The sequence below is a fragment of the Leopardus geoffroyi genome, chromosome A1 (assembly GCF_018350155.1).
Source record: "Leopardus geoffroyi isolate Oge1 chromosome A1, O.geoffroyi_Oge1_pat1.0, whole genome shotgun sequence".
NCBI classification, from domain to species: Eukaryota; Metazoa; Chordata; class Mammalia; order Carnivora; family Felidae; genus Leopardus; species Leopardus geoffroyi.
Genome location: NC_059326.1, coordinates 172,382,098 through 172,406,214, shown reverse-complemented (window position 1 = coordinate 172,406,214; position 24,117 = coordinate 172,382,098). Strand labels below are relative to the sequence as shown.

Below are 24,117 nucleotides of genomic sequence, written 5' to 3'. Positions count from 1 at the left end.
TATAAGGGAGGGAGAGAGTGTGCGTGCGCGCACGTGAGTGGGGGATGGGCAGAGAGAGAGAGGGAGACAGAATCTGAGGCTGACTCCAGGCTCTGAGCTGTCAGCACAGAGCCTGACACAGAGCTTGAACTCACTGCAAGATCGTGATCTGAGCTGAAGTCAGACACTTAACCAACTGAGCCACCCAGGCGCCCCTCCTCTCCTTTTATTTTAAACACTTATTTATTTTGTGAGAGAGACAGAGTGTAAGCAGGGGAGGGGTAGAGAGAGAGGGAGATGCAGAATCTGAAGCAGGCTCCAGGCTCCGAGCTGTCAGCACAGAGCCTGATGCGGGGCTTGAACTCCCGGACTACAAGATCATGACCTGAGCCGAAGTCTGAGACTTAAATGACTGAGCCATCCAGGCACCCCTCCTCTCCTTTACATTTAACTTGTCTTCACTAAGGTCAGCATGTGTACATCATTCTGATTTTTTGTTTGTTTTTAATTTTTTTTAATGTTTATTTTTTGAGAGAAGGACAGAGTGTGAGTGGGGGTGGGGCAGAGAGAGAGAGACACACACAGAATCTGAAACAGGCTCCAGGCTCTGAGCTGTCAGCACAGAGCCTGATCTGGGGCTCGAACCCACAAGCTGCGAGATCATGACCTGAGCCGAAGCCAGATGCTTAACTGATTGAGCCACCCAGGCGGCCCCCATCCTGTTTTTAATCCACAGACAAGTTTTCTTGGTTGCTGTTACATATGAATATGGAAGAAATTACTATTTTTAACCATGATCAGCTCTTGTCCTCATTTCTGGCTCATGTCATAATTAAAAGGCCCGCATTCCTATCTCCCATATCTGAACGTGTTTGTCTGAACTCACGTGCCTAAGCTTATTTTCAGTACCCAGCTGTATGGGATGCCATTCTCTGCACTTGCATCAGCAGGTGTAAATCATCCCAGTCAGCAAAGACTTTATCTGGGCAAGCTGGTGAAATTTACTTAGTGCTGAGGCCCACACCACCTGGAGCTTCCTGGGTTACACTCCCTGATCATTATGACTAATGCCCTAATTAGGCATGCTTGCTCTTGGTGTGCACGTTCGGATGGTGCATGTTTTGTGAAGGAAATGTTGGTCTTAGATGTAATTACATATTGTGTATTAGAATAAACTTTCTCCTCTAAACTTGAGTTACTAAAGTACAAAACATCCCTGGATTGTGACAAGCAAAGGATGAAAAGCCAGTCCCCCTTCTTCAAGTATCTTCTCCAACTCTGGAGGTTAGTGTTAACAACAGCGTACTGTGGTGGTACTATGTAGTACTATGTACCTGGGGTCACAGCCTGACCTGCCAAGTCACCATGAACCTTTAGCAAGTTACCTAACCTCTCTGAGCCTCAGTTTACTCTGCCATGAAGTGGGAATAAGAATAGTATCCAATGTAGTATCCAAAATTAGTTAATATTCATAAAGCACTTAGACAATCTTAATTCTTTTTTCTTAATTTTTTAAAATATTTTTTACTATTTTTGAGACAGAGAAACAGCATACAAGCGGGAGAGGGGCCGAGAGAGAGGGAGATACAGAATCCCAAGCAGGCTCCAGGCTCTGAGCTGTCAGCACAGAGCCCGACACAGGGGCCCGAACCCACAAACTGTGAGATCGTGACCTGAGCCAAAGTCAGACATTTAACCGACTGAGCCACCCAGGTGCCCCAGATAACCTTAATTCTGATCACACTTAATATCTTTGAAGGCTTGCAGTTAATATGATTTTATATAATTTATATTTCCGTTACATCCCAATCATAAAATGTTGAGGAGCCTTGTGTCTCTTCGTCAACGGGAAATGTCCTCAGAAATTTGTATACCTACCCACAATTAATTTCTCTATTTCAAAATAATTGTGGGTCTCATAGAATTTGCCAGCTGTGTTAGAATGCCAGTTTGCTAGACTTTAAATGCTGGATGACTTCCACCCACCGCCACCCAATATATTTCATTTCCCTGAGGAGGAATCTGTCTTTTGTGGTTCGTTTTCTTCTGTTCTTTCCTGATGTGTCGCTCTTTGGAAAGATTAAGGTACAGTTTCGTTTGCATCTCTGTGATGCCACATAGCACATGGCTTGTTTGCCTTGGCTGTCTTTAGAGCAGGTCTGAATCCACAGTTCATCAAAGTTGCCTGAAAAGCAAGTGGGGCCACATTTCTTTTCACTGCTCACATTCATCGTGTAGAATTTGAACTGACCAGATCGATAGGACTGGTGCTTGCCCCCTGCCTGTAATTAAACAAAGTGCTCTCAGTAGGTTTTCTAGGCCTGATTCAAGATTTAATTAAATTAGAGCTTTAATGTCAGTTAACAGATTGGACTACTTGGCAGAGCAGTAACTAAGGAACAACAGACAGACAATTTTTATTATTGGGCCCAGCTCATTATTAAATGAGATAATCATTTATGTCTGCATGCTCAATAATATAACCACTCATTTCCTCACACTTTAAGAAGTGGGCTTAATTTAAGCAAGGTAGAATTAATTTCTCTAGAAAGGAAGCTCTTTGCTCTTCATTCATTTATTCATTTCATAAACATGATAGGCCATCTTGTCTGTGTTGGGCAGAGAGGTTATAGTGACAAATAGGACAGAGTCCTTGGCTTGAAGGGTCTTGGAGAGACAGGCAAGCCAACAGGTTGTCACAATGGTGTATGTCATGTTGTAGGGAGGGATGAACACAGAGGGCACCCTGGCAGTCCAAAGGAGCGTCATTGGACAGTAGGTCCAGCCTCACCACACTATTTGCATCTTTTACCTAATTCTTTAGGTCAACTGCCATGTAGCAAAAATCATTAGTGCTTTCCTCAGATAGTTGGGTAAAGCAAATTGGATATGATCACGGGCTCATGAATCTGTATCCCGTTGAGTCATAGACTTAAATCAAAATCAGGCCATACAGTTCCTTCTGAGATTTGGTACAAATTCTTCGGAAAGTTCTACAAATTCATGGCATAAAGTGGTGGTAGGAGGGTTTCTTCTGTGTACCCCATGCCCCACCTGGGTATTTCCAGCGTGTCTGGAAGTGAATTTCATCAACCTCTCCTGAGCTTCCTTCATCCTTGGGGTTTGACTTCAAGTTTGAGTCTCTGGTTATCACCACAGTAAATTCAAGAGACTAGAAGACACACTGTTTTGAACTAAATAAAAGTGACGCTAATCTCAGGTTTCTCCCCCTCTACTTTCCCTCAAAATGTCTTAAAAACCCTTAGTGTTAGTTAATTGACTTGGCTGGGCAGGGGAAGGGCAGTATTTCCACTAGTGCTAAGAAGATACAAGTGTGTGTCTTTTCCAAACCAATTACTCTTGATTCCTAAATGTAGTGTTGCATTTGTGAAGGGATTTCACTGTCTTGTGTTCATAGGGCCCATGTAATACAAATGGAATCAGTTCAGCTAAAGGCTTTTAAAATATAAATGGGGTCTCAGCTTCAGATTTTTTAATGGCTGCCACTTGGCTCCTTGGCCAGGAAAAAAGATGAGTAAATTTCTAGAATTCTGCAATGTCCATATCCTTCCCCCTTACCTCATCCCTCCTAAAGAAAGTAGCCTCAAGTTCCTAGTCATATATATAGCCTTTGGGGAGGAGGGGAGGGGACAGCTGGGAAAGGAGGACCACAGGTAAAAAGAAATTTCCTTCACACATTGTACTCTCTGTGGATCATTAATTCTAAAGCTTTTCAAAGTAATAATCCTGTCATATATTACTTTGGACCACTCTTTTTAAACTTATGATTATAGTTTTATTATAGCAAAAATCAGAATGAGCCAAAATAAAGATGCCACATGTCTGGAAGGGGTCCATATGCAGAAGTTCCTGTTGTCTTCCCTAAGTAGAATCCTGGACGGTGTTACTTCCTTTTCAGACAATACTCACAGTATTGCCAACCAGGGAAGTTCACCCGAGCTTCAGTATCCAATGTTTTTATTGAGGTTTCATGATGTAGGTGTGATTGCTTGAATTATTGGCCATGTGGCTGACCTCAATTCGCAGCTGCTTCTGCTTCAGGGAGATGAGGCTGATATCCTTCAGGCTACTTTTAAGTTTGTGCTAATGACACACATGATAGAGGTGCACTGTGTCTGCCACTGTCATTATCCTAAAGTTCCAGGAGGTTGTGAGGGTCCAGGGCTGTTCTTCTCAGCCGGGTGTGCATGTGTCCCATGGACTCACCAACTGGGGCCATTTACAGAGCATCATCTTCTATGACCACAAGGTCCTCCTCTAAAGCCATTAGTTCTAAATCCATTGGTGCCAGCTTCTGAACACCGAACTGGTTCTAAACACTAGATCCGTCTTCAGTATTCACCTGTGTTATCTCCAAGGGCACTTGTCCATCAGTGGTCATGCTTAAAGAAGTTGGAAAGGAGAATCCGTATTAAGCCAAAGAGCCTGTTAGAATAATTACCTTATAGGTTGACTGTGTATTTTATTACATACTTTTGTCTACTAATTAATTCATTTGCAATGCATATTTACTAGTAGGCTGCCCACCTCTACCAGGAAATGAGATTTATAGTATCATACGGATGTGTCTAGAGCACTGTCTGTCCCTGAAGCAGCCATTCACTTTGTCTGAATTGTCTCCTGTTATATGCTAATTCAGTATCTCTTTGATGTTTTTAACTAAAAATCAGTAACAGTGGAATATTTCTGGAAGTGAAATTGTTGTGACCTTATGTAGGTTAAATAAAGATTCATCTCCGATTTGCCTTATTTGGCTTTAAGCCCCATCTGAGCTCTTTCCGCTCTGCCTCCCCCTCCATGTTGCTTTTCTTGACCACAGTATCTGTATATGGAAAGTGCAACGCTGCAAAATGGTACTTTATATTTACTATGAATTTATATATGCATAAACTTACATTGGCTACGTGTGCATGTATTTAAGATAGACCAGAACAATATAAACCAATCTCATAATGGTTATGGCAAGAAGGGGAAGCAAGCACCTAGGAGTGTAGGTCAAAGGGTACTCAAACTTTTCCACGATGTTCTAATTTTATTTTTTAAATGAATGTGTTCTTTTGTATAACTTTTAATAGGTGGAAATACATACATAGAAATAGAATGAGGGGTGCCTGGGTGACTCAGTTGGGTTAAGTGTCCAGCTCTTGATTTCAGCTCAGGTCATGATCTCATAGTTCGTGAGTTTGGTCCCTATGTTGGGCTCTGTACTAACAGTGCAGAGCTTGCTTGAGATTGTGTCTCTTTCTCTCTCTCTCTCTCTCTCCCTCTCTGTCCCTCCGCTGCTTATGTGCTCGCTCGCTCCTTAAATAAATAAATAAATAAATAAATAAATAAATGCTTGGGTGGAAAAAAAAGAAATAGAAGGAAAGCTAATGTGCCAAAATATTAATAGAGGCTGAATCTAGGCAGTGAAACATTAGGCATATTTTTCTTGTTTATACTTTTCCTTAATTTTCAAATTAAGAAAAAGGAAGGATTATGGACAGTGATCTGTGTCTCCCAGCTTTAGCAAGTAGTAGTCAGACACAAATAGTCTTCTCTTTTGTCCTCAATGGAATTTTGTTCATATCTTATTCCATTTCTTCTTAGGACTTTCTTTATATGAGAAAGACATTGCTAGTATTAGCTAAGCGGTTTGGGGAGAGAGAGAGAGAAAGAGAGAAAGAGAGAGAGACATAAAGAGAGACAGAAGGAGAGAAAAAAAGAGAATGAGAAAGGCCACCTGTTTTAACACCCCCAGCCCTGATCTGGCCATGAGGAAGGGAGCTGAGAGGAGTGTGGTCTGGCCCAGTGCTCTCCTTCCAACCCCTATTTTGGGGTCTCAGGTGGCTCTTTCTTTTGTATGACTGATATATTGGGATAAGGGTAAGTCATACAGCAGTTACAAATTAACCCCCCAAATTTCAGTGGCATGGCATACCAAAAAAGCTGATTTCCTGCTTGCACTGAATGTCCAGTGCATATTTGGGGATGAGCACATAGCACTGTTCCAGGGACCCAGGCTGATGGCACCCGTTGTCTACAACATCTCTGCACTTATGTGTTTCCGCCCACAGCCAGTTGGCCAGAACTGGACAGATGCTCCATTTAACCACAGAGGGCCTGAGAAATGTGAAAGTGCATGTGGATATTTGTTGAGCAGAAAATGTTCCTAACTCAGCTGGCATGTTTGCTTTGAGCGTTATACCAGACAGACTTGGACATGAATCAGGGTGCCAGAGAAATAGGCCGTTTGACCCTCCATCTTGTGGTGGCTCTCCGTGTATATGTCAGAGTCACTGGGAAGCTCTTTAGAAGGATATGTGCTCAGGCCCTTCCATGAGCCACTGAATCAAAGGATGGGGTGGTGGACCCTGGCACACTTCCTCATCTTGATCCCAGCAAGTGCTCGGGGACAGGAAAGAGAACAAAGTGTCCTTCAGTCACCCAGTGGATGTGGGCCAAGACCCTCTCAAAGCATCTTTACCTCTCTTCCTGCAGGGTGAGTGAAAACGAGAACCTCAGCTTTTCAGGCACCTTCTCCTCACACCTAGCCTGTTCCTCCTGGCACCCACAGTGTGGCAGTGATGAGCCTGGTGTCTGAGGGGGAAGCCACTGGCTGTAAAGAGCTTGACCTGCTCCATTCACTCAGGAGGGTCACTGGAGCTAGAGGAGGGAGGTTGGAGAGGGATGTGATTGTCATGGAACCAGGCAAGACATGGGCACCCTGGGGCTCCAAAGGCAAGGAGGCATCACCTAGCAGAGTGACAACTTTTTGTGCTCATCCAGGAAAGGATTACAAGGTACCACTTACCAATGCAATCTTTTTTTTTTTTTTTTAATGCAATCTTGATAGCTTATTTTTTAAAAACCTGTTAACATTGATACCATTAACACTCTCTGAATGTTTTCAGAGTAAACATACCCCTCTTGGACTAAAAACAGATACCTCTGAAGGCAAAGCAGGATTTAAAACTGAAATTCAAAGACAAAACATACTTTGAGCATTTACTTGTGATGAATGATGATTTATGCATGTCTTGTTTAATCTGCACCAGAATTCTACAAGATAGGTACTAGTGTTATACCCTTCTTAGAGATGAGAAAACCAACGCCCGCAGAAGTTTGATAATCTTGTCCTTGTCTACACTGACATTAATTCTTAGCACCGAAACTTGGGCTCTCCTAGCCTTAATATGTGATGCAGTTTTTCTTGTCCTATTGTTCAAATGCTTTTCCTGGGTCCTCTTCCCCCTTTTCCTCATCCTATCTCCTGCTTCTACACAGATCAGAAATTAATAAACCACCCTTTGTGACAGTAACAGGGACACCAGATTCCTTAGGCTTCTATAGATCAATCTTGCTAGCATGCTAAGACAATACTAAATGAAGGCAAAATGAGTTTGTTTCACAGAGAAGGAGTTAATGGGTGGGTGTATTTATCTTGATTTGAGCCCAACAAAGCATTATTGGTAAAACCTATCACCCCTCCTTTCTGTGGCTTGAGGAAGTGTGAAGTGGGATCCAAGATCGAGAATTCTCAGAACTATGATTCTTTTCATGTCTTCTTTAAAAACAGTTCCACTTACTCTAAAAACACTTCATGCACATTTGTGCCATGGAAATTGTGAGGTAACTTTTTTAGTTGTGGGCGCCAGTGTTTACTTACCATTTCTCCAACCCCGACCCCTAAATCCCAGGTCAGGCTGTTTAAAGGCGAACTCTTGGCTATAAGTGAAATAGCTGACTCCCTGTTTTTGGAATGCTGGTAAGAAATTAAGATGGCAGCCAAAACTCTGCCCCTTTCCCTGATGGAGCCATTTTGATAATCCGGTCTAGGTTCTTCGGTGGGCTGTGGAACACAAAGAAAACAATGCACCTATCAAATCTTCAGAGAATGGAAATGCTGTCGGGTTTGTTTTCCTTCTTCTGTCTTGTGGTCCCCTTCCTCTTGTGTTTCAGCCTACACAGAATTGCCATGACCCATAAAATACAACTTTCCTGAAACACTGTGGAAATGAGATTAATAGGAACAAATGCGTGTCTTTTCTGTAAGTAAATTCGGATTCCTCATTTGTTTAAAGACTCCAAGAAAAGACTTCTAAAATCTCCAGTAAGAGAGTGATTCTCAGGGCGCCTGAGTGGCTCAGTCAGTCGAGCTTCCGACTTCAGCTCAGGTCATGATCTCATGGTTCATGGGTTCGAGCCCCGCGTCGGGCTCTGTGCTGACAGCTCAGAGCCTGGAGCCTGCTTGGAATTTTGTGCCTCCCCTCTCTCTGTCCCTCTCCCGCTCGCACTGTCTGTCTGTCTGTCTGTCTCTCTCTCTCTCTCAAAAATAAACCAACATTAAAAAAAAAAAAAAAAAGAGAGTGATTCTCTGCAGAATACCCACAAATCTGGACTTGGAGGAGGCTGCTCTCTGAGAAGCACAGGGACCAACTGCCTGAAGCTTGTTAAGTAGAGTTTCTGCGGCCCAGCGGTTCTGCCCTTCTGCAGAGTAGATCCTCTCCTCTCAACGAGCTCTATTACACAGTGAAATTATGAATTACACCCTAATTGCCTGAAATTACAACCACCCAGCCAGTACTGCTGCACATCGTAAGTGGAACAGACTCCTCCTCCTCTGGGTGATGATGGTGCTTCTAATCCTGCTCAGGACTCCCAGGCCACCTTTCATTCCTGCCTGTCACTTGTCTGTGGACCACATTCACAGATGACTTCATCAACAGATGCAGTGGCCTTGTCTTTGTTCCTACAGCTGTCCTGGGAGATCAAAGTGTCCAGCAGCTGACCCATCTTACACTTGGCCTAGCGTCACTTTTTCAGGGGACTTCCCCTCACTTTGGAAACCCTCCCCTGTGCCCGCCCCACCGGATGTTTGCCTTTGTCAGCTCCAGCACCAGATTCCTCATCACCAGCATCTCGCTGTCTGGCCACCATAATCTCTTAGGCTCCTGATCTCTCATCTTGGTATTTACCTTCTTGCATTTGTTTGCTTTCATTTGGCCTGCAAGGGAAGAGAGATAAGCTAATTACATTTGTCTGTTAAAGGCACACTCACTGATCTGTGAAAGGTTCCTTGCTTAATTTATTTATTCCTTTTATATCCCATTTCCTTTCCCCATTTTGTATATGTTTTTATACACAGTGTTTTGTGTATTGCTTTTAACTTACATAAATGTTGTTGTGCTGTAGACTTCTTTCTCCCGCTCAGCACTCTGGGTCTGTCCATATTGCTGCACATCCATCCGGCCTTGTGAGCTGACGGCTGCCTCGTGTTCTGTAGAGTCACCTGCCACATGGACTGTACCTGACAGCCAGACTTCACTACCACAGACATCGTTGCAGTGCCTGTACCCTTGTATCCTTCAGGCCTGGGTGGGAAGTTCTCTGCAGTACATGTCCAGCAGTTAGGGTGCAGAGTCCTGGGTCTCCATATTCTAATTTTGACCAAGCCCCACAGCATGGCTTTGCAGAACGGCTTTCCAGTCCTTCCACTGATGGGCAGCTCAGGAGGGTTCCTCCTGCCCGTCATCCTGCCATCTACTATGCTCACTGTGGTCTCTTTCATAGGGTTCGTTTTTAGGGTTCAGTTTTCTTGTTACTGAAAGCATATATCCTTAAAGAAGTTCTTTCAGGGGCCCCTGGGTGGCTCAGTGGGTTAAGCATCTGACCTCAGCTCAGGTCATGATCTCACGGTTTGTGGGTCACCGCGTCGGGCTCTGTGCTGACAGCTGGGAGCCTGGAGCCTGCTTCAGATTCTGTGTCTCTGTCTCTCTCTCTGCCCCTCCCCCACGCATGCACACGTGCTCTCTCTCTCCCTCTCTCTTTCTCTCTCTTTCAAAAATAAACATTAAAAAAATTTTAAAGAAGTTCTTTGAACAAAGGTCTGCGCTGGGTAAATTCTTAATCTTTGAGCGTGTCTTTGTTTTTGCCCTTGCTCTTGATGACAATTACGTAGCTTCCTCTTGCTCCTGTAACAATTTACCACAAACCTAGTGGCTTCAAATAACATGGATTTCGTATTTTACAGTTCTGAGGGTCAGAAGTCTGAAGTGCATCTCACCCCCTAAGATCTGAATGTTGTCAGGGCTGCATTCCTTCTCAGGCTCTAGAGGATAAGCCGCTTCCTTGCCTTTTCCAGCTTCTAGAAGCAGCAGGCCTCGTACCCCTTCATCCTGCTTCTCTTGCAAGGATGCTTCTGGATGCTGGGCCCACCAGATAATCAGGGATAATCTTCCCATCTCAAGATTCTCCCTGATCATGAGATTCTTCGTTATTCCTGCAAGTTCCCTTGGGCTGTGTAAAGTCACATATTCACAGCTTTCTAAGACTATGATGTGGACATCTTTGGAGGCCATTATTGGGCCTACCACAATAGTCTAGCTATGTTTTAAATTTTAGGATGACAGTTTCTAGTTTTTTAGGGTTTTTTTCTTTCGCCTAAGTGGCTAGGCATCCCACCAGACAGCCATAAGATTATCTCTTTATTCCTTTTCCCCCCTACGTTTGTACTACATTGTTGCTACATATGCAATTTTGACTTCATCCTCACTTTCCAAGTAGCTCTAACTGTATAACAAACCACCCCAAACTTAAAGATCTAAAACAATGATTCATTACTATCTGCATGGTTCTGGGGAACCAAGAGGCTCTGGTTGACAGTTCTCACTTGGGCTCACATGTGATTGCAGTCAGATGGTGGCTAGGGCAGAGTCATCTTGGAGGCTCCCCTTACTCCTTTGTCTGTGGGGCGAGGCTGGCTGTTGTCTGGGACCTTAAGCTCTGACTGTTGGTCAGAACACCTGCAAAGATCCTCTCCAGGTGGCCTGGGCTTCCTCATGGTGGAGTGGCCAGTGGCTTGTAAGGCCAGCATCCCAAGAGCGAGTGGGCAAGACTGATTATTCTTTTCTAATCGAGCCTCAGAAGTTGTGTGGTCTAGCTTCTACCACATTCTGTTCATTAGAGGCAGACCTTCGGGCCAGGCACAGGCAAGGGGAGGGGAATTGGACTCCACCCCTTGATGGAGGATAGAATATCAAAGAATTTGCAGATGTATCTGCAAATGACCACACCTGGTTAGAACCTAATGTGATTCTTCAGTGTCTGGACTTGGGTCTGTCTCCATGTCTGGAAAACCCATCTATTTTCTTTTCAAATATTGCTTGTCTGTCATGACATTGCATGTCATGTTCTCTTCCTCTGGAACTTCTTTAAAAGTATGTTGGAGCCTTGGTAGCTATTTGTGGTATCAGTGACTAGTGCATATTTTGTATCTCTTCAGCTCCCTATGCTGGGTTCTGAATTAATTTCTCTGTTCCAGGTCACTAATTCTGTTTTCAGTTTTATCCAGTCTAGACTTTAACCAGTACATTGATTTTATTTATTGGCTACATTTTCTCCTGGCTTTTTTTATCCACCTATTCTTGTTTGATATTTTCCTGATTTTGTTTCTTAATTTTATAAACTTTTTTTTTGAGAGAGAGAGAGAGAGTGTGAGCGAGCATGAATGTGTGCGTGAGTGCTTGAGCGGGGGAGGGTCAGAGAGAGGGGGGCAGAGGATCTGAAGTGGGCTCCATGCTGACAGCAGAGAGCCCAATGCAGGGCTTGAACTCACGAACCTGAGATCATGACCTGACCCAAAGTTAGGTGCTCAACTGACTGAGCCACCCAGGTGCCCCTGTTTCCTAATTTCTGTTTTTTATAGAAATTATTCCTTTCCTCTCTCGAAGGACCCTCAGCAGACTGTGACATAGTTTGCCGTTTGCTTTATTTTCATTTCTTCTTGGGTGGCTTCATCTCTGCTTTAGATTGCTGCCTCTCTTGTGTCATTGTCCCTTCTCTGCAGTCATCCCTCCATGTCCAGCAGCTTTTGGTCACGGGAGCCTTATGTCCCCCAGAGATAATGGGTGATTTACAAATAAGGTCTCTGAGGCAGTGCCTGGCTGGCAAAATCCAGACCAGTGTTCACTCTTAATTTATAAGATTGGGGCCCTGCCATACACAGATACTGTAGATTTGGATTTAACACCTAAATGCGTCCTGGGTCTGGGATTTTGGCTTCTTACGGTTTACCCCTGGGCACAGTTCTGGGGCTTCTTTCTGGCTTCTCCAGCAACTCCCTTTGTACTAGTGCACTGGTCACAGAACGGCGGAGCAGGAAAGTTGCAGGCTTATAGAGGAGGATCTGCTCAGACAGCCTGACAGGGGTGCCTCTCTGCCCCTCCTGGCCCCACATGCTATACCTTGCTCTCAATTCCCAGGGCTGCTGTGGCACCACCTTCCCCTAACCTCTGTAGTTTTATTCCCCACTTCATTTCTGGCACCTGGAGCTCTCACTGCCTTTCTTTTAACCTTGGCAGTAAATTTCTTTCTCATTGTTGCTCTTTTATGCAGCATTTCTCTGCATTCTTAGTAAGAGGAATGCCTGTTTACTTTAGCTGAGGCTGTCATATGCTGGAAATTGTCATTTGTTCTGTATACAGACAGTCTTATTCCTGTTTTCAGCCTACTTTTCATTCTCGTCCTTCATAGTACCTGCCAAGGCTGCATCTAAGCCCTGCCAACCTTCTTGGGGGTAGACAGGCCGCCTTCCCTCGTGTATTTGATAGAATTTGGCGTTTCCATTCTGTTCCTTCCATCATTACTCTTCCTTCTACTTTGCACGTACAGAATGTGCCCAAATCTTTCTGCTAATGCCCTAAGCATGTGCTTTTCACTGTTTCGGTTTTAATCTGTTCTTTTTATTCTTCACTATTATTTCCATGAGGTCTCCAGAGTTTGAAGAGAACAATGCATTAACTCAGTCTACTGTCTTGAATGAAAGAGCTTGGTGCATTCTCAGTGCTGACGTATTAGTTTGCAGGGTTTTTTTTTTGGTCCTCAGCTTCCTTTGTCATTTCTGATACCTGCTATTCCCTCCCTCACTCCTAGCAGAGGACTTTAACTCTTTTCTCTTAGAGAAACATCCCATCTGATGGGAGCTCTTCTGTTTCCCATCCTCCTCCTCTTATCTGCAAACTCCCCTTTCTTACTGCCTATCCTCACCTCTTTTCCATCCCAGAGCAAAAGCACCTTCTCGTCAGTCCTCCATTGATCAATTGCCTGTGTATGGGCTCTCCTCCCACACCCATTGCTCTCCCTCTTCCCTGGGCAGCCTCATCTTCATGTAACATTCCTAAACTGTATACCCAATTCTGCTCTCCTTCCCTTGGGTTCTATTTCTAATTGTTGACTGAATCACTTAGATACCCCCATGGTTTTCTCAAATTCAGCATGTCCAAAGCTAGCGTCTTTATTTCTCTTTGAAAAATCTGCTCCTTCTTATGTTTTCGCCATTGTGCTGAGTGGCACCCTGATTCACTAAATCACACCAGCCACCAATTTGTGTTTTCTGTGTGTGTGTGTGTGTGTGTGTGTGTGTGTGTGTGTGTTTTAACTTCCTAGAATAGTTCTAGAACTGCACTGACCAATACAGTCATTACTGTCTACATCTATTTACATTTGAATTCAAATTGATTAAAATAGAATGCAGTTAAATATTTAGTTCCTTGGGTCTAGTAGGCACATTGCAAGTTCTCAGAAGTCACATGTGGCCAGTGCAGCTGTACAACATCAGCATTGGTAGCAGAAATTGTTGGGTAATGCTAGTCTAGGGTGTATTTTACCATTTTTGCTTCCATTGTGATGTTTGAACCTTATCTTTTTCTTGAACTGTCAGTACATCTCTTGACTTACCTCCTTTTTCTTGTTCATTTAGTTCATTCTCTTTTCTTTTTTAAAAAATGTTTGTTTTTGGGGCGCCTGAGTGGCTCAGTCGGTTAAGCGTCCGACTTTGGCTCAGGTCATGATCTCACAGTCCATGAGTTTGAGCCCCGCATCAGGCTCTGTGCTGACAGCTCAGAGCCTGGAGCCTGCTTCAGATTCTGTGTGTCTCTCTCTCTCTGCCCCTCCCCTGCTCATGCTCTGTCTCTCTCTGTCTCAAAAATAAATAAAAACATTAAAAAAAATTTTTTTTTAATGCTTGTTTATTCTGAGAGAGCGAGAATGTGCATGCTTGCGAGCAGGAGGGAGGCAGAGAGAGAGAGGGAGAGAGAGAATCCCAAGCTGGATCCACACTCAGTGCAGAGCCAGATGCAGGTTTCTATCTCATGACCTCGAGATCACGTCCTGAGCCCATATCAAGAGTCAGACCTTTAGTGACTGAGCCACCCAGGTGCCCCTCATTCTCTTTTCTAATCAAATGATTTTTATAAGACCCTTTACTCTCTGTGGGAGTCAGAGTATAAATGAGAAATGCAGAGTTCTGGCATTTTAATGTCAGTTCCTTATTTGAACCTTTCACAGTCCTCTCCACCCCACCCCACCCAACCCTATTCCACCCTGCCCCCATTGCCTTTTCCTTTTTATTTGCTTGTTGAACAACTACTTGACCTTTTTTTTTTTTTTAAGTTTATTTATTTTGAGAGAGACAGCTCAAGTGGGGAAGGGGCAGAGAGAGAAGGAGAGAGAGAAACCCAAGCAGGCTCCTTGCTACCTTCGCAGAGCCTGATGTGGGGCTTGAACTCACAAAACTGCAAGATCCTGACCTGAACCCAAACCAAGAGTGGGATGCTCAACTGACTGAGCCACCTAGATGCCATGGTACTGGGGGTTTAGAACTTGGCCTGTCTTTTGGGGGGGGGGGTGGGGGATACATGACACAATCTCCTATAGTGGGTGAGAATAGGAATGAGGACAGAGCTGTGTCTCTCCCTTCTCCCAAGCCTCATCTGTGCTGAATCAGCAAATTGATTGTAGCCTTCATTTCTGTGCATTTATTCATTTAAATTAATTAAGCCATACCCCCCCTCCCCCAAATCAAGAAAAGAGAGAAGGCTGTTTAATCCAACTGGCTGTCTATCTTCATAACAAGCTCACTTTACTCCCTTCAGCTGGATTTTTTTTCACTGCCTAACAATTATCATTAAATGATAAAGCGTAGACCAAAAATAAACATGTTTATCATTCTGTGCTTTTCAAAGACATTCTCTAGGTCTAAAACTTTTTCAAGGAAAATGGATATTTAGATTTAGAAATGGTTTTAAGCATGCATGCCTGTGCGCAAACAAGCCATGGAAACGCAGTAAAAAAAGAACATTTTCTGTTATTTTTCAGTGCCATCTAAATTTTCCACCGTGGACATGTTTCACTTTAGTGATTAGAAGAAGAAACTTTTTTTTAATAACATGGGCAGGTTTTTTTAATGTTTATTTTTGAAAGAAAGAGGACATGCACATACACGCATGCACAGAGGGGAGGGGCAGAGAAGCAGGGAGACCAGAGGATCCAAGGTGTGGCAGCAGAGCCCAACTCAGGGCTCGAACTCATGAACCATGATATCGTGACCTGAGCTGAAGTTGGATGCTTAACTGACTGAGCCACCCAGGTGCCCCAATAACCTAGGTAGTTTTAATGAAGTTCTTATAAATTTGCCCAAGGAAATTAATACATATTTATAAATAAATTTATATGTTTGTGTGTATATATGTGTGTGTGTGTGTGTGTGTGTGTGTGTGTGTGTATGGCTTATTTATTTAAAGCGAGAGGGTGAGAGAGGAAGGAGCAGAGACAGGAGAGAGACCAAGCAGGCTCCACGCTCAGCGCAGAGCCCGATGTGGGGCTCAATTCCAACAAACGTGGGATCATGACCTAAGCCGAAATCAAGAGTCAGAGGCTTAACCAACTGAGCTACCCACGTACGCCTTACATATATATTTTAAAAGTAAGATGAGGTGGGCCAATTGGCATTCTGGGAACAGACCATTGATTGCTTTGTGAATGATTCAGATACTCTTTAGATTTTGGAGTGGTGTTAACATTGTTTGTTATTAAGGCCCTCATCAGACTTAAACAGCAATAAGTAATTGAAATCCATGGTCTCCACCAGGGAGTTTTCCCAGGTGCCAGGAAGCCAGCTTGATGGGAAAGTGGGCCCCCTCCCTTTGCCATGCAGCATAAAGAGGCCTCCACGCTATGCCTCTTCTTGATTTGTTGGGGACCAGTCTAGAATGAGCCCTGTCATCTTTCCCCAGCAATACCATTTGGCTTTAACAAGCATATGTTTTTCTAGTCTTTAAACTATTTTGAGGTCAGCTCTGTGTCTGGTGTGCTATGAGGACGACCCACATTTCCATCAACCCACAGTTACTGGAAGCTTCAGCAAAGCATTAGGCACTTTGTAGCTGTTACCCTATTGAATGCAATTTGCTCTGAGGGAATTTTCCAATTTTGGCTTCTAATATGTTGATGAATTATTGAAATTTCAATTACTTTTGGTTCCCAATTTAGCAGGATGGAGACATCCAAGATATTTAATATAAAAAGCTTTCCAGTTGCTTTTAGAAAAGGGTTTTGGTGTCAGGGATGTGGCTGAGGTGCTGTGTGGCCCTGGGAGTCCCTTAAGACTCAAGGTGTGAGCCCCCAACTGGGGCATCTGCAGGTCCTGGGAGCCTAGTAGATATGCAGATTCTACCTACTAATTCAGAATCCCTGGGGGTGGGACCCTGTACTCTGTTTTAACAAGCCTCCCTGACATTCTGGTGCACTGACAAGTTTGAAAAGCACTGCCTCAGATGTGCCAGTGATGATTCTTCCCAGCAGGACCTGGTGCCCATTTGGAAGGTCTCTCGGGTGCCATAGTCCGTTTGCCCTTCAAGGTAGACACTGTACCCGATGATAAAGCTGTGATCCAGGTCATCAGGAAGACCAATTTCAAACAATTACCTTCACTTACTTGGAACACTTCTCACTTTGGAAATCGCTGAGCCATAGTCCTAGAGAAGGGAGTTTGGACATTTAAATTCTGTGCAGGTAAATGTGTGTTCTAATTTCAACTCATAGGGCCCCGTGTTTCTCTTTTATACAGAAAGACTGTTGACACACTCCACTATTCCCAGGATAAGCCCTCCTTGACGTCTCTTGGGGAAAAGCTCAGGTGCATCTGTGTCTTCCCCTTAGCCTCCCCTCCATGCCAGTGCATGCAGCTCTTCAGGCCTAGGGTGTCACCCGGCTGCCTGTGCTCCTGTGCATGCTCTTCTCCCAGCTACACTTCAGCTCACCCATAGCACCACGAGAGCTGGCCCCTACTCTTGTCTGTTACAACCAGGTCACCTCGAAGACTCTGTTCCAGCACCACCCCCTCCTTCCCTGTCGACTTCAGATGGAGACACATTCTTCCTCTTTTTTGCTTCCTACAGCACCTTAGGTGGATATCTATAACATTAATGTGCACTTGCATTGAAATTATTCTCTCATGTTTGAGTTCCATGAGAGTGGCGATTTCATCCCAGGTTCTCTATCTGCAGTGCCATTCAGGCGTTCAGGCCCATGAGGTTCAAGGAATAAACATTCCTTAAAGATGGTCCTTGCAGCTCTGTTGGAATCTTCCAGAGCCTTAAAAACCATTTTTACATCATACTTGTGAAGAACAGATGATGGCCAGCCAGTGGCAGGTCTAGTTAAGAATACGGCAAACTTTTATGTGGACTTAACCAAGTTAGCTTTTCAGTGAAGCTGATCTCTTAATGTAAATGAAAACTCAGCCATCCACCCATCTGGCTATTTTGCTCTTTGGCCAGGGAAACTACAGACTGTGTCTAAAGGCATTATTATTTCAGGTTCGAGAGCTTCAAACGCGACTACAGAGCGTTCAGGCCACAGGGCCTGCCAGCCCTGGCCGCCTCACTTCTGCCAACCGCCCAGTTAACCCCAGCACCGGGGAGTTGAGCACGAGCAGCAGCAGCAATGACATTCCCATCGCCAAGGTGAGCTCCAGGAGCGGGTGGGAGCACCACCTCTTTTATCTGGAAGCACCAGCCCCTCCCAAGCATGGCCACTATGCAGGCAGGTGATTCGTGCACAAGGCTGCGAGGGGCTCTTTCCTAGCATCTCACACAGGCCTCCTATGCTGGGGCTGCAGGGAGAGATAACCCGCTAGTAGTTTTAAGTCTCTCTCAGCTGTGACCTGGATGCCAATTCTCATTAATCAACTAGCAGGAGCAGGTCATGGCTGTCAACTTGTTGTGGAAAGTAAGATGTTTTGTCAGGTTCTACAGTAGAAGGGGTGGATGGATAGTTGCTCTTGAGGACTGGGATTCAGCCCAGGAGGGGACCCTGAGTAATAAATCAATGATCTCCCTTCTCATAGGACCAACAGCCCTGCCTGCAGACAGATAGGCTCTGCTGGGCACGCCATGTCAGTTAGAGAGGCAGCCTCATGCCTGCTTATATGTTGAGTCTGCCCCAGAGGGACTGGTCAGATGACACATATTCTCTTCCCTGGTAATCTACCAGTCTCCACAAGAAGGTTAGTTCTCAATCATCAAGTTGAATAAGTTGGGTCAAACCAGTGTTTCTCAACCAGCAGTGATTTTGTCCCTTCAATGGGTATTTGGCAATGTCTGGAGACCTTTCTGGTGGTCACAACTAGAGTACTAGTGGCATCTTGTGGCTAGAGGCCAGTGATGCTGCTAACCATCCTATGGCGCACAGAATTCTACAGCAAAGAATATCCAACCCCAAATGTCGCTAGTGTTAAGGTTGGAAAACCCGGGGTTAAGCAGATGGTAGAAAAATTGGATGAGTAATTTTTAAGAAATTCATTGATCAGTTTAGTTGCCATGGCTAAACAAGAGCCCTGTAAAACACAGTCTCAACAGTGTATCTAGAGAGTGATATGTCATTTTTTGATAATTTTTTGTTTTTCAAGATTGCTGAGAGGGTGAAGCTATCGAAGACCAGATCCGAGTCTTCATCATCTGATCGACCAGTCCTGGGATCAGAAATCAGTAGCATAGGGGTGAGTGTTCACAAGAAGCAAGGCAAGAAAGTGCCCAGTAGAGCTGCACAGGCCACAGCTCATAGATGACAGAACTTCCCAAGTTCACCTCCCATAAACCAGTTAATTATAATAATAAATCCTACCCCATTTCCTTCCAGAGGATCAGATTAAAATGTAGAGTGGTTTCTTCATCAGGGAATTACTCATTCGGCTTTAAGGGAATTTTTCTTTTTCTCTAGTTGAAACCTTTCAGAAAGAAATGATTTAGGTCTCATTACTGGTGATGTAGATGAAAGTCTTGAAGTACCTGCTGTATATCACCCTGCTACCCCAGAGACCGAGTAGGTCAGGAAGCTCTAAAAGAATTTTACCTTTTGCACATGCCTCTTAAAAGGGAACGTGCTCTCCAGTGAAGATGAGTGCTGCCTTTGAAGTGTAGCCTGATGCCAAGAAAGACTGGAACCTTCCCGCTTAGTTATCAGGATTTTCATCTGGAGAGCCTACAAACCCCTTGGGCCCATAACAGCTGATGGATGGTGAAAAGGGAGTAGTTGGAGTTCCCTAAGGATTTTTTTTTAAGATTGGGAGTGAGGCTGAGAGAGCCAACTATCTGATCCCCAGCGGTGGGGAAAAGCCTTAATAGTATTTTTTTTAAGGCCCTAAACTTAGAATTTTGCGCTGAGAACAATTGCATGCATCCAGATTTGGTGCAGAAGCCAAACTGTGAAAATAAAGGAACCGGCTGCTCTGTTGGGCTGCAGCAACCGGAGATGAGGACCTGGAGGGACAGGGAGCTCAGGAAGGGAAAAGGAGTCCAGACTGTGTTCAATATCCCCAAATTTAGGAACTGTAAAGCAGCATGCTGCCCCAGGCCTGCCACCCAGCAGTATATGCCTGGAGGATACAGCTGTATTTTGATTCTGTTTATGTACTGTTTTCACAGTAGTTAGCTTATTATCACAGAATCGTATCATACAAACCGAGAAAGATCGGGGTAACCATCTCCTGGTGCCTGGTTGTCAAGGGATATCAGCTTTAAATTCTCTTGCATGCAAAGCATGCCTGAGGACTGGTCCCCCAAGCAACGTGTCTAGAGGAGGATTCGTGCTCACCTATACAGGTATCCAGCAGTGTGGCGGAACACCTGGCCCACTCTCTTCAGGACTGCTCCAACATCCAGGAGATCTTCCAAACACTCTACTCACATGGATCTGCCATCTCGGAAAGCAAAATTAGAGAGTTTGAGGTGGAAACAGAGCGGTTGAATAGGTAAGGAGAAATCCTATATATTGGAGTGGTTGCTTTGGGGCAGGGGCAGGGGATGTGGAACGGCCCTCCTTTCCCTTTCAAAAATCAATTCAAGTTGGCGTATGAGTTGTGACACAGAGAGATGCTCTCAGGCTCATGGGCGGGGAGTTCCACCTTCTTGTGCATTGCAGGAGTGCTTACAACAGCTGGGGCTGGCTTCAAGGGCGTTGTGTGACCTGTGTTTTCAAATGTGCAAACCTCATGTTTGGGAAGACCCCACTTTTGGCTTTACTGCTCTAGTGTTACCATTTTAAAGTCTTAATAATTGATGAACCAGGGCCCCACCTTTTTATTGAGCACTGGCCCTTGCAAATTATGTAGCAAGTCCTGGGAGCAGTTGTATAGAATGACGAGTGGGTCAGAATTACAAGATGGCTACTTAGCATGTAGGCCGGTGCTGCCAGGAACCACGGAGAGAAACTCTGGAATGTTGAGTCAGCATCCTAGGGGCGCCTGGAGCAACCAGGAACTAGCAAAGGCGGTCTGATGGAGGCATTCTGGGATTGACCAGGCATGGTGGTTTAACCCTCCCTGCTTCTCTTGGAAGGCTGCCTAATTTTATTTATGCTTTTTGCAGGGTACACAACCCTCAGTCCTTACATTCTATCCTACTTAGGCCTACTGAGAATAATTTTCTAAGTAGGTCAAACTGTCCTACTTAGAAATTTTTGCCAGTTTTATGGATTCTTCTCAAATCTCACAACAGAGGTAGTTAAAGTTTGCACTCAAGCCTCTCGGCAAAGATTGGCTGGTAGGTCATCCTAGCAGTGAGAGTTGCTGAAAAAGCAAAGGAGAAGGACCAGGGCCAAACCGTGGTAAACCACCCTGGCTCAGAATGAGTCCCGCAGGGACAGAGTGCACTGCTAAATCATATCCAAGTATGGCATGGCTGCCTTGACCTACCAGTCTTCAGTGGGAGACGGTAGTTAGAATTTGAAAGGCTTATGAACTGACCAGGAAGAAATGTGGATGCCAGTCCCCATCCACCGTTGCTTAATGCCATTCCCCTTGTGTCTGGCAAACCTAAATAAATTGAATTATCATATTAGCATTCCCTGATTTGAAGCTGTTTAATACAGTGCTTGAGGACTAAGGAAATATGGCAATCTAGGTTATTTCAAATCTGGAAATTAAATGGTTTCCTTATTAAATCCAAAATACTTAAGCGACAATCCCGATGATTACCTTGTAGCAGTAAAGAAGCCGCCATCTCAGTACCACTGCCAGGGAGTGCTTAAGAACTGAATCAGATATGTCCTTTGCAGTTTAATGAAGTCAGATGCCTTCAGGGACCCTCTGTTGAGTGAGGATCTCCTCTCCACAGATTCTGGGATTTAACAAGCCTTCTTTGTGGTTGAACTCGGGGGAGGTTCCTTTCTCCTCAGTTCTGTTTACCTAGGAGACACCAAAGGAAGGGGAAATATTTGGTGCTTGTAGCTCACGTTATTACAGTGTTTAACAGTTTACAAAGGGTTCTCACAACCAACCACTTAATCTTCAACTTGGGAGGGAAGGATAGTCTCATTTTGCAAATAAGAAAACAAAGGCTTCGGTGTTGAGTGACTTGCCTTGAGTCCAGAGCTGTTAAATAGCCTAGCTGGAATTCTCCCCCTGCCCTTGGACTTCGCCTCCAGTGTCCTGTCTATGACCGTAGCTATAGCGAGAATACGGGAATAATCTTAGAAATGATCTATCAGTGTATCCTCATGTTAAACTACCTATGTCACAGTTGGAGGCCCTCTTACACATCCAAAAATGAGAGCTGTAGCTTTGTGATAGTGTGTGGGTTGGGAGGTCATACTTCCTCAGAAGTATGTCCTTACTTAACAAATCTGTTTTAAGCACCTCCTCCATGCTAAGCTATTTGTCATGCAGGGGAAAGTAAAAGAGATAAGGTGTCCACTCTCATGGACTTTGTATTCTGTTAGGGAAGCTGTATAAGAAGCAAACAAATGAGATCATAAGAAAACTCCCAGTAAATAGGGCACTGTGATAGAATAAGAGGGGAGGGGGTTGATTTTAGATAGGTAGCCAGGGAAGGCATCTCTGAAGATGGGGCTGTAAGTTGAGAGTTTAAGGGAAAAGGGAAGCAGCCATATGACAAACTAAGAGTCTTACAAACCAACTTAACAATCTTATGGCCAAAAAGAAGGTTGACATGAAGTAGGAGCTGTTCGAAGGCCAATGGAACTGAAATGGGGTGGATGAAAGAAGGAGTCACATGTAATAAGGTGGCAGAGTCGGCAGGGCTTGGTGGGATGTGGATTTTGAGGCCGTGGACCAAATCTGCTCTTTATTCTAAGTATCAGTGGAAGTCATTAAAGAGTTTTAAGTAATAGAACAGACCTGATTTAGATTTTGAAAGATGACTCAGGTGTGAAGAATGGAAGGGGGTGGGGGCAAGAGTGGAAGCAGAGCAATGATTGCAGTGGCCCAGTGTGGCCAAACTGGAGATGATGCGAAGCAATGGGGGTCAGTGTGTGTTTGGTGGTATAGAATCAATGGAAACTGTAGTTGTAGTAGATCTGGACGCAAGAGGAAGGGATGGTCTCAAAGAAGATTCTCATGTGTCTCACCTGTATCGTTGATAAGATGTTGGTGGCATTTACTGAATGGAGAAGATGAGGGAGGGCAAGGTTTGGGAGAAATAAGTCTCATTTGGTAATATTAAATTTGAGGTGCTGGTGTGGCCCCCAAATGGAAGTATCAGGAAACAGCTGGAGATGTGAGACTGGCACTCAGAAGAGAGGTCTGGGCTAGAGAAATTTGGGAACCATAGGAACATAAATGCCTGTTAAAGTCATGAACTGGATAAAATTACCCTGGGGTAGGGATGGGAACTGATGCAGAAGGGCACCCTGGACTGAGTCCTGAGGGAATGCCAACCCTCACAGATTTCATAGAGAATAAGGAGCCAGCAAGGAAGACGGAAGAAATGTCCTTTAAGGCAGGAAGAAAACCAGTAGAGACCTGTCATGACCTAAATGAGAGACAACATTTTCAGAAGGAAGGAGTAGCCTATTAAGTGGGGTTGCCTGAGAAGGACGCTGAGATGTGATTGGTCACATGTAGGTCTGTGAGCTGGCTAAAAGAGTTTGGTGGGGTCCAGATGTACACTGGAGCAAGGTGGAGTGTAAAGGAAAGTGGGGACTGTCTCAAGAAGTCTTAATCTCAACAAGAACAGAAAAGTATGTTCTTGTAGCACCTTACACTGACTTGACCTTGGAGTTGCCAAAGTCTCACAGTGGTCTTAATTATACACTCACCAGCCATCTCCAATGTTGGTGAGTGTGTCCACATTCTTCTCTTAAGATATGTGGTCCTAAGATTGAGCCACAAAGCAAATGGCTTCCAAGCCTGTTACTTTTTCAAGAGTCACTTGCATTTTGTAAAAGGCGAAAGATTTATGCAATCTGAAGAGAAACCAGAGCATTGAGTCACTTGCATTTTGTATGTGTGAAACCCTGTGTCTTGAAGACTTGGTGGTCAGAGTACTATAAATGGGTGTGTCGATGGGAAATGAATCATTGCATCCAGAGCCTCTGTCCTAGGACAGAAAACAGAGAAGCTGAATGCTTATGTTTTTCTGACGTTACCATTAACTCATTTGTTCTGAATTTATAGTTCTGGTTCCTATAAAGTGTAAAGTTCCTGCTGCTTGCCCTACAGGTAGTTAACAGTTGCAGGAGTGTCCAAAGTGTAAGGAGCTTTGGACATAATCCACGGTTCCTGGTCCACTGCCCATTCAGAGACCCTTAGGGAGAGTTTGGTACTCACTCCCTGATTCATCTTTTGCTTCTGCCCTGAGTGGTGAACAGTACAGGATCTGAGGTCAAACTTCTTGACTCAAATCCCAGGGCAATGTCCTTAACCCCTCTGTGACTCTACTTCCTCCTCTGAGAATGGGGATAATGGTACTTAAGTCAGAGGGCCATTAGAGGGTCACTGAGCAGGGGTTTAATAAATAGTAGCTATTACTAGGGCACTGATATTTTGTTTGTCCCTGTGGA

The 24,117-nt window shown here is 44.4% G+C and overlaps 1 protein-coding gene across 3 annotated transcripts in view; it reads left to right on the top strand.

The window, feature by feature from the left end:
• The window catches only part of MCC (MCC regulator of WNT signaling pathway), a 437,412-nt gene that overhangs the window by 368,333 nt on the left and 44,962 nt on the right, over nt 1-24,117 (top strand). For all 3 annotated transcript variants that reach the window (XM_045446793.1, XM_045446803.1, XM_045446809.1), the window contains 3 exons: nt 17,637-17,783; nt 18,728-18,817; nt 19,920-20,068. In XM_045446793.1, coding sequence (XP_045302749.1) covers nt 17,637-17,783; nt 18,728-18,817; nt 19,920-20,068 — 386 coding nt within the window. The remainder of the gene's footprint in view (nt 1-17,636; nt 17,784-18,727; nt 18,818-19,919; nt 20,069-24,117) is intronic.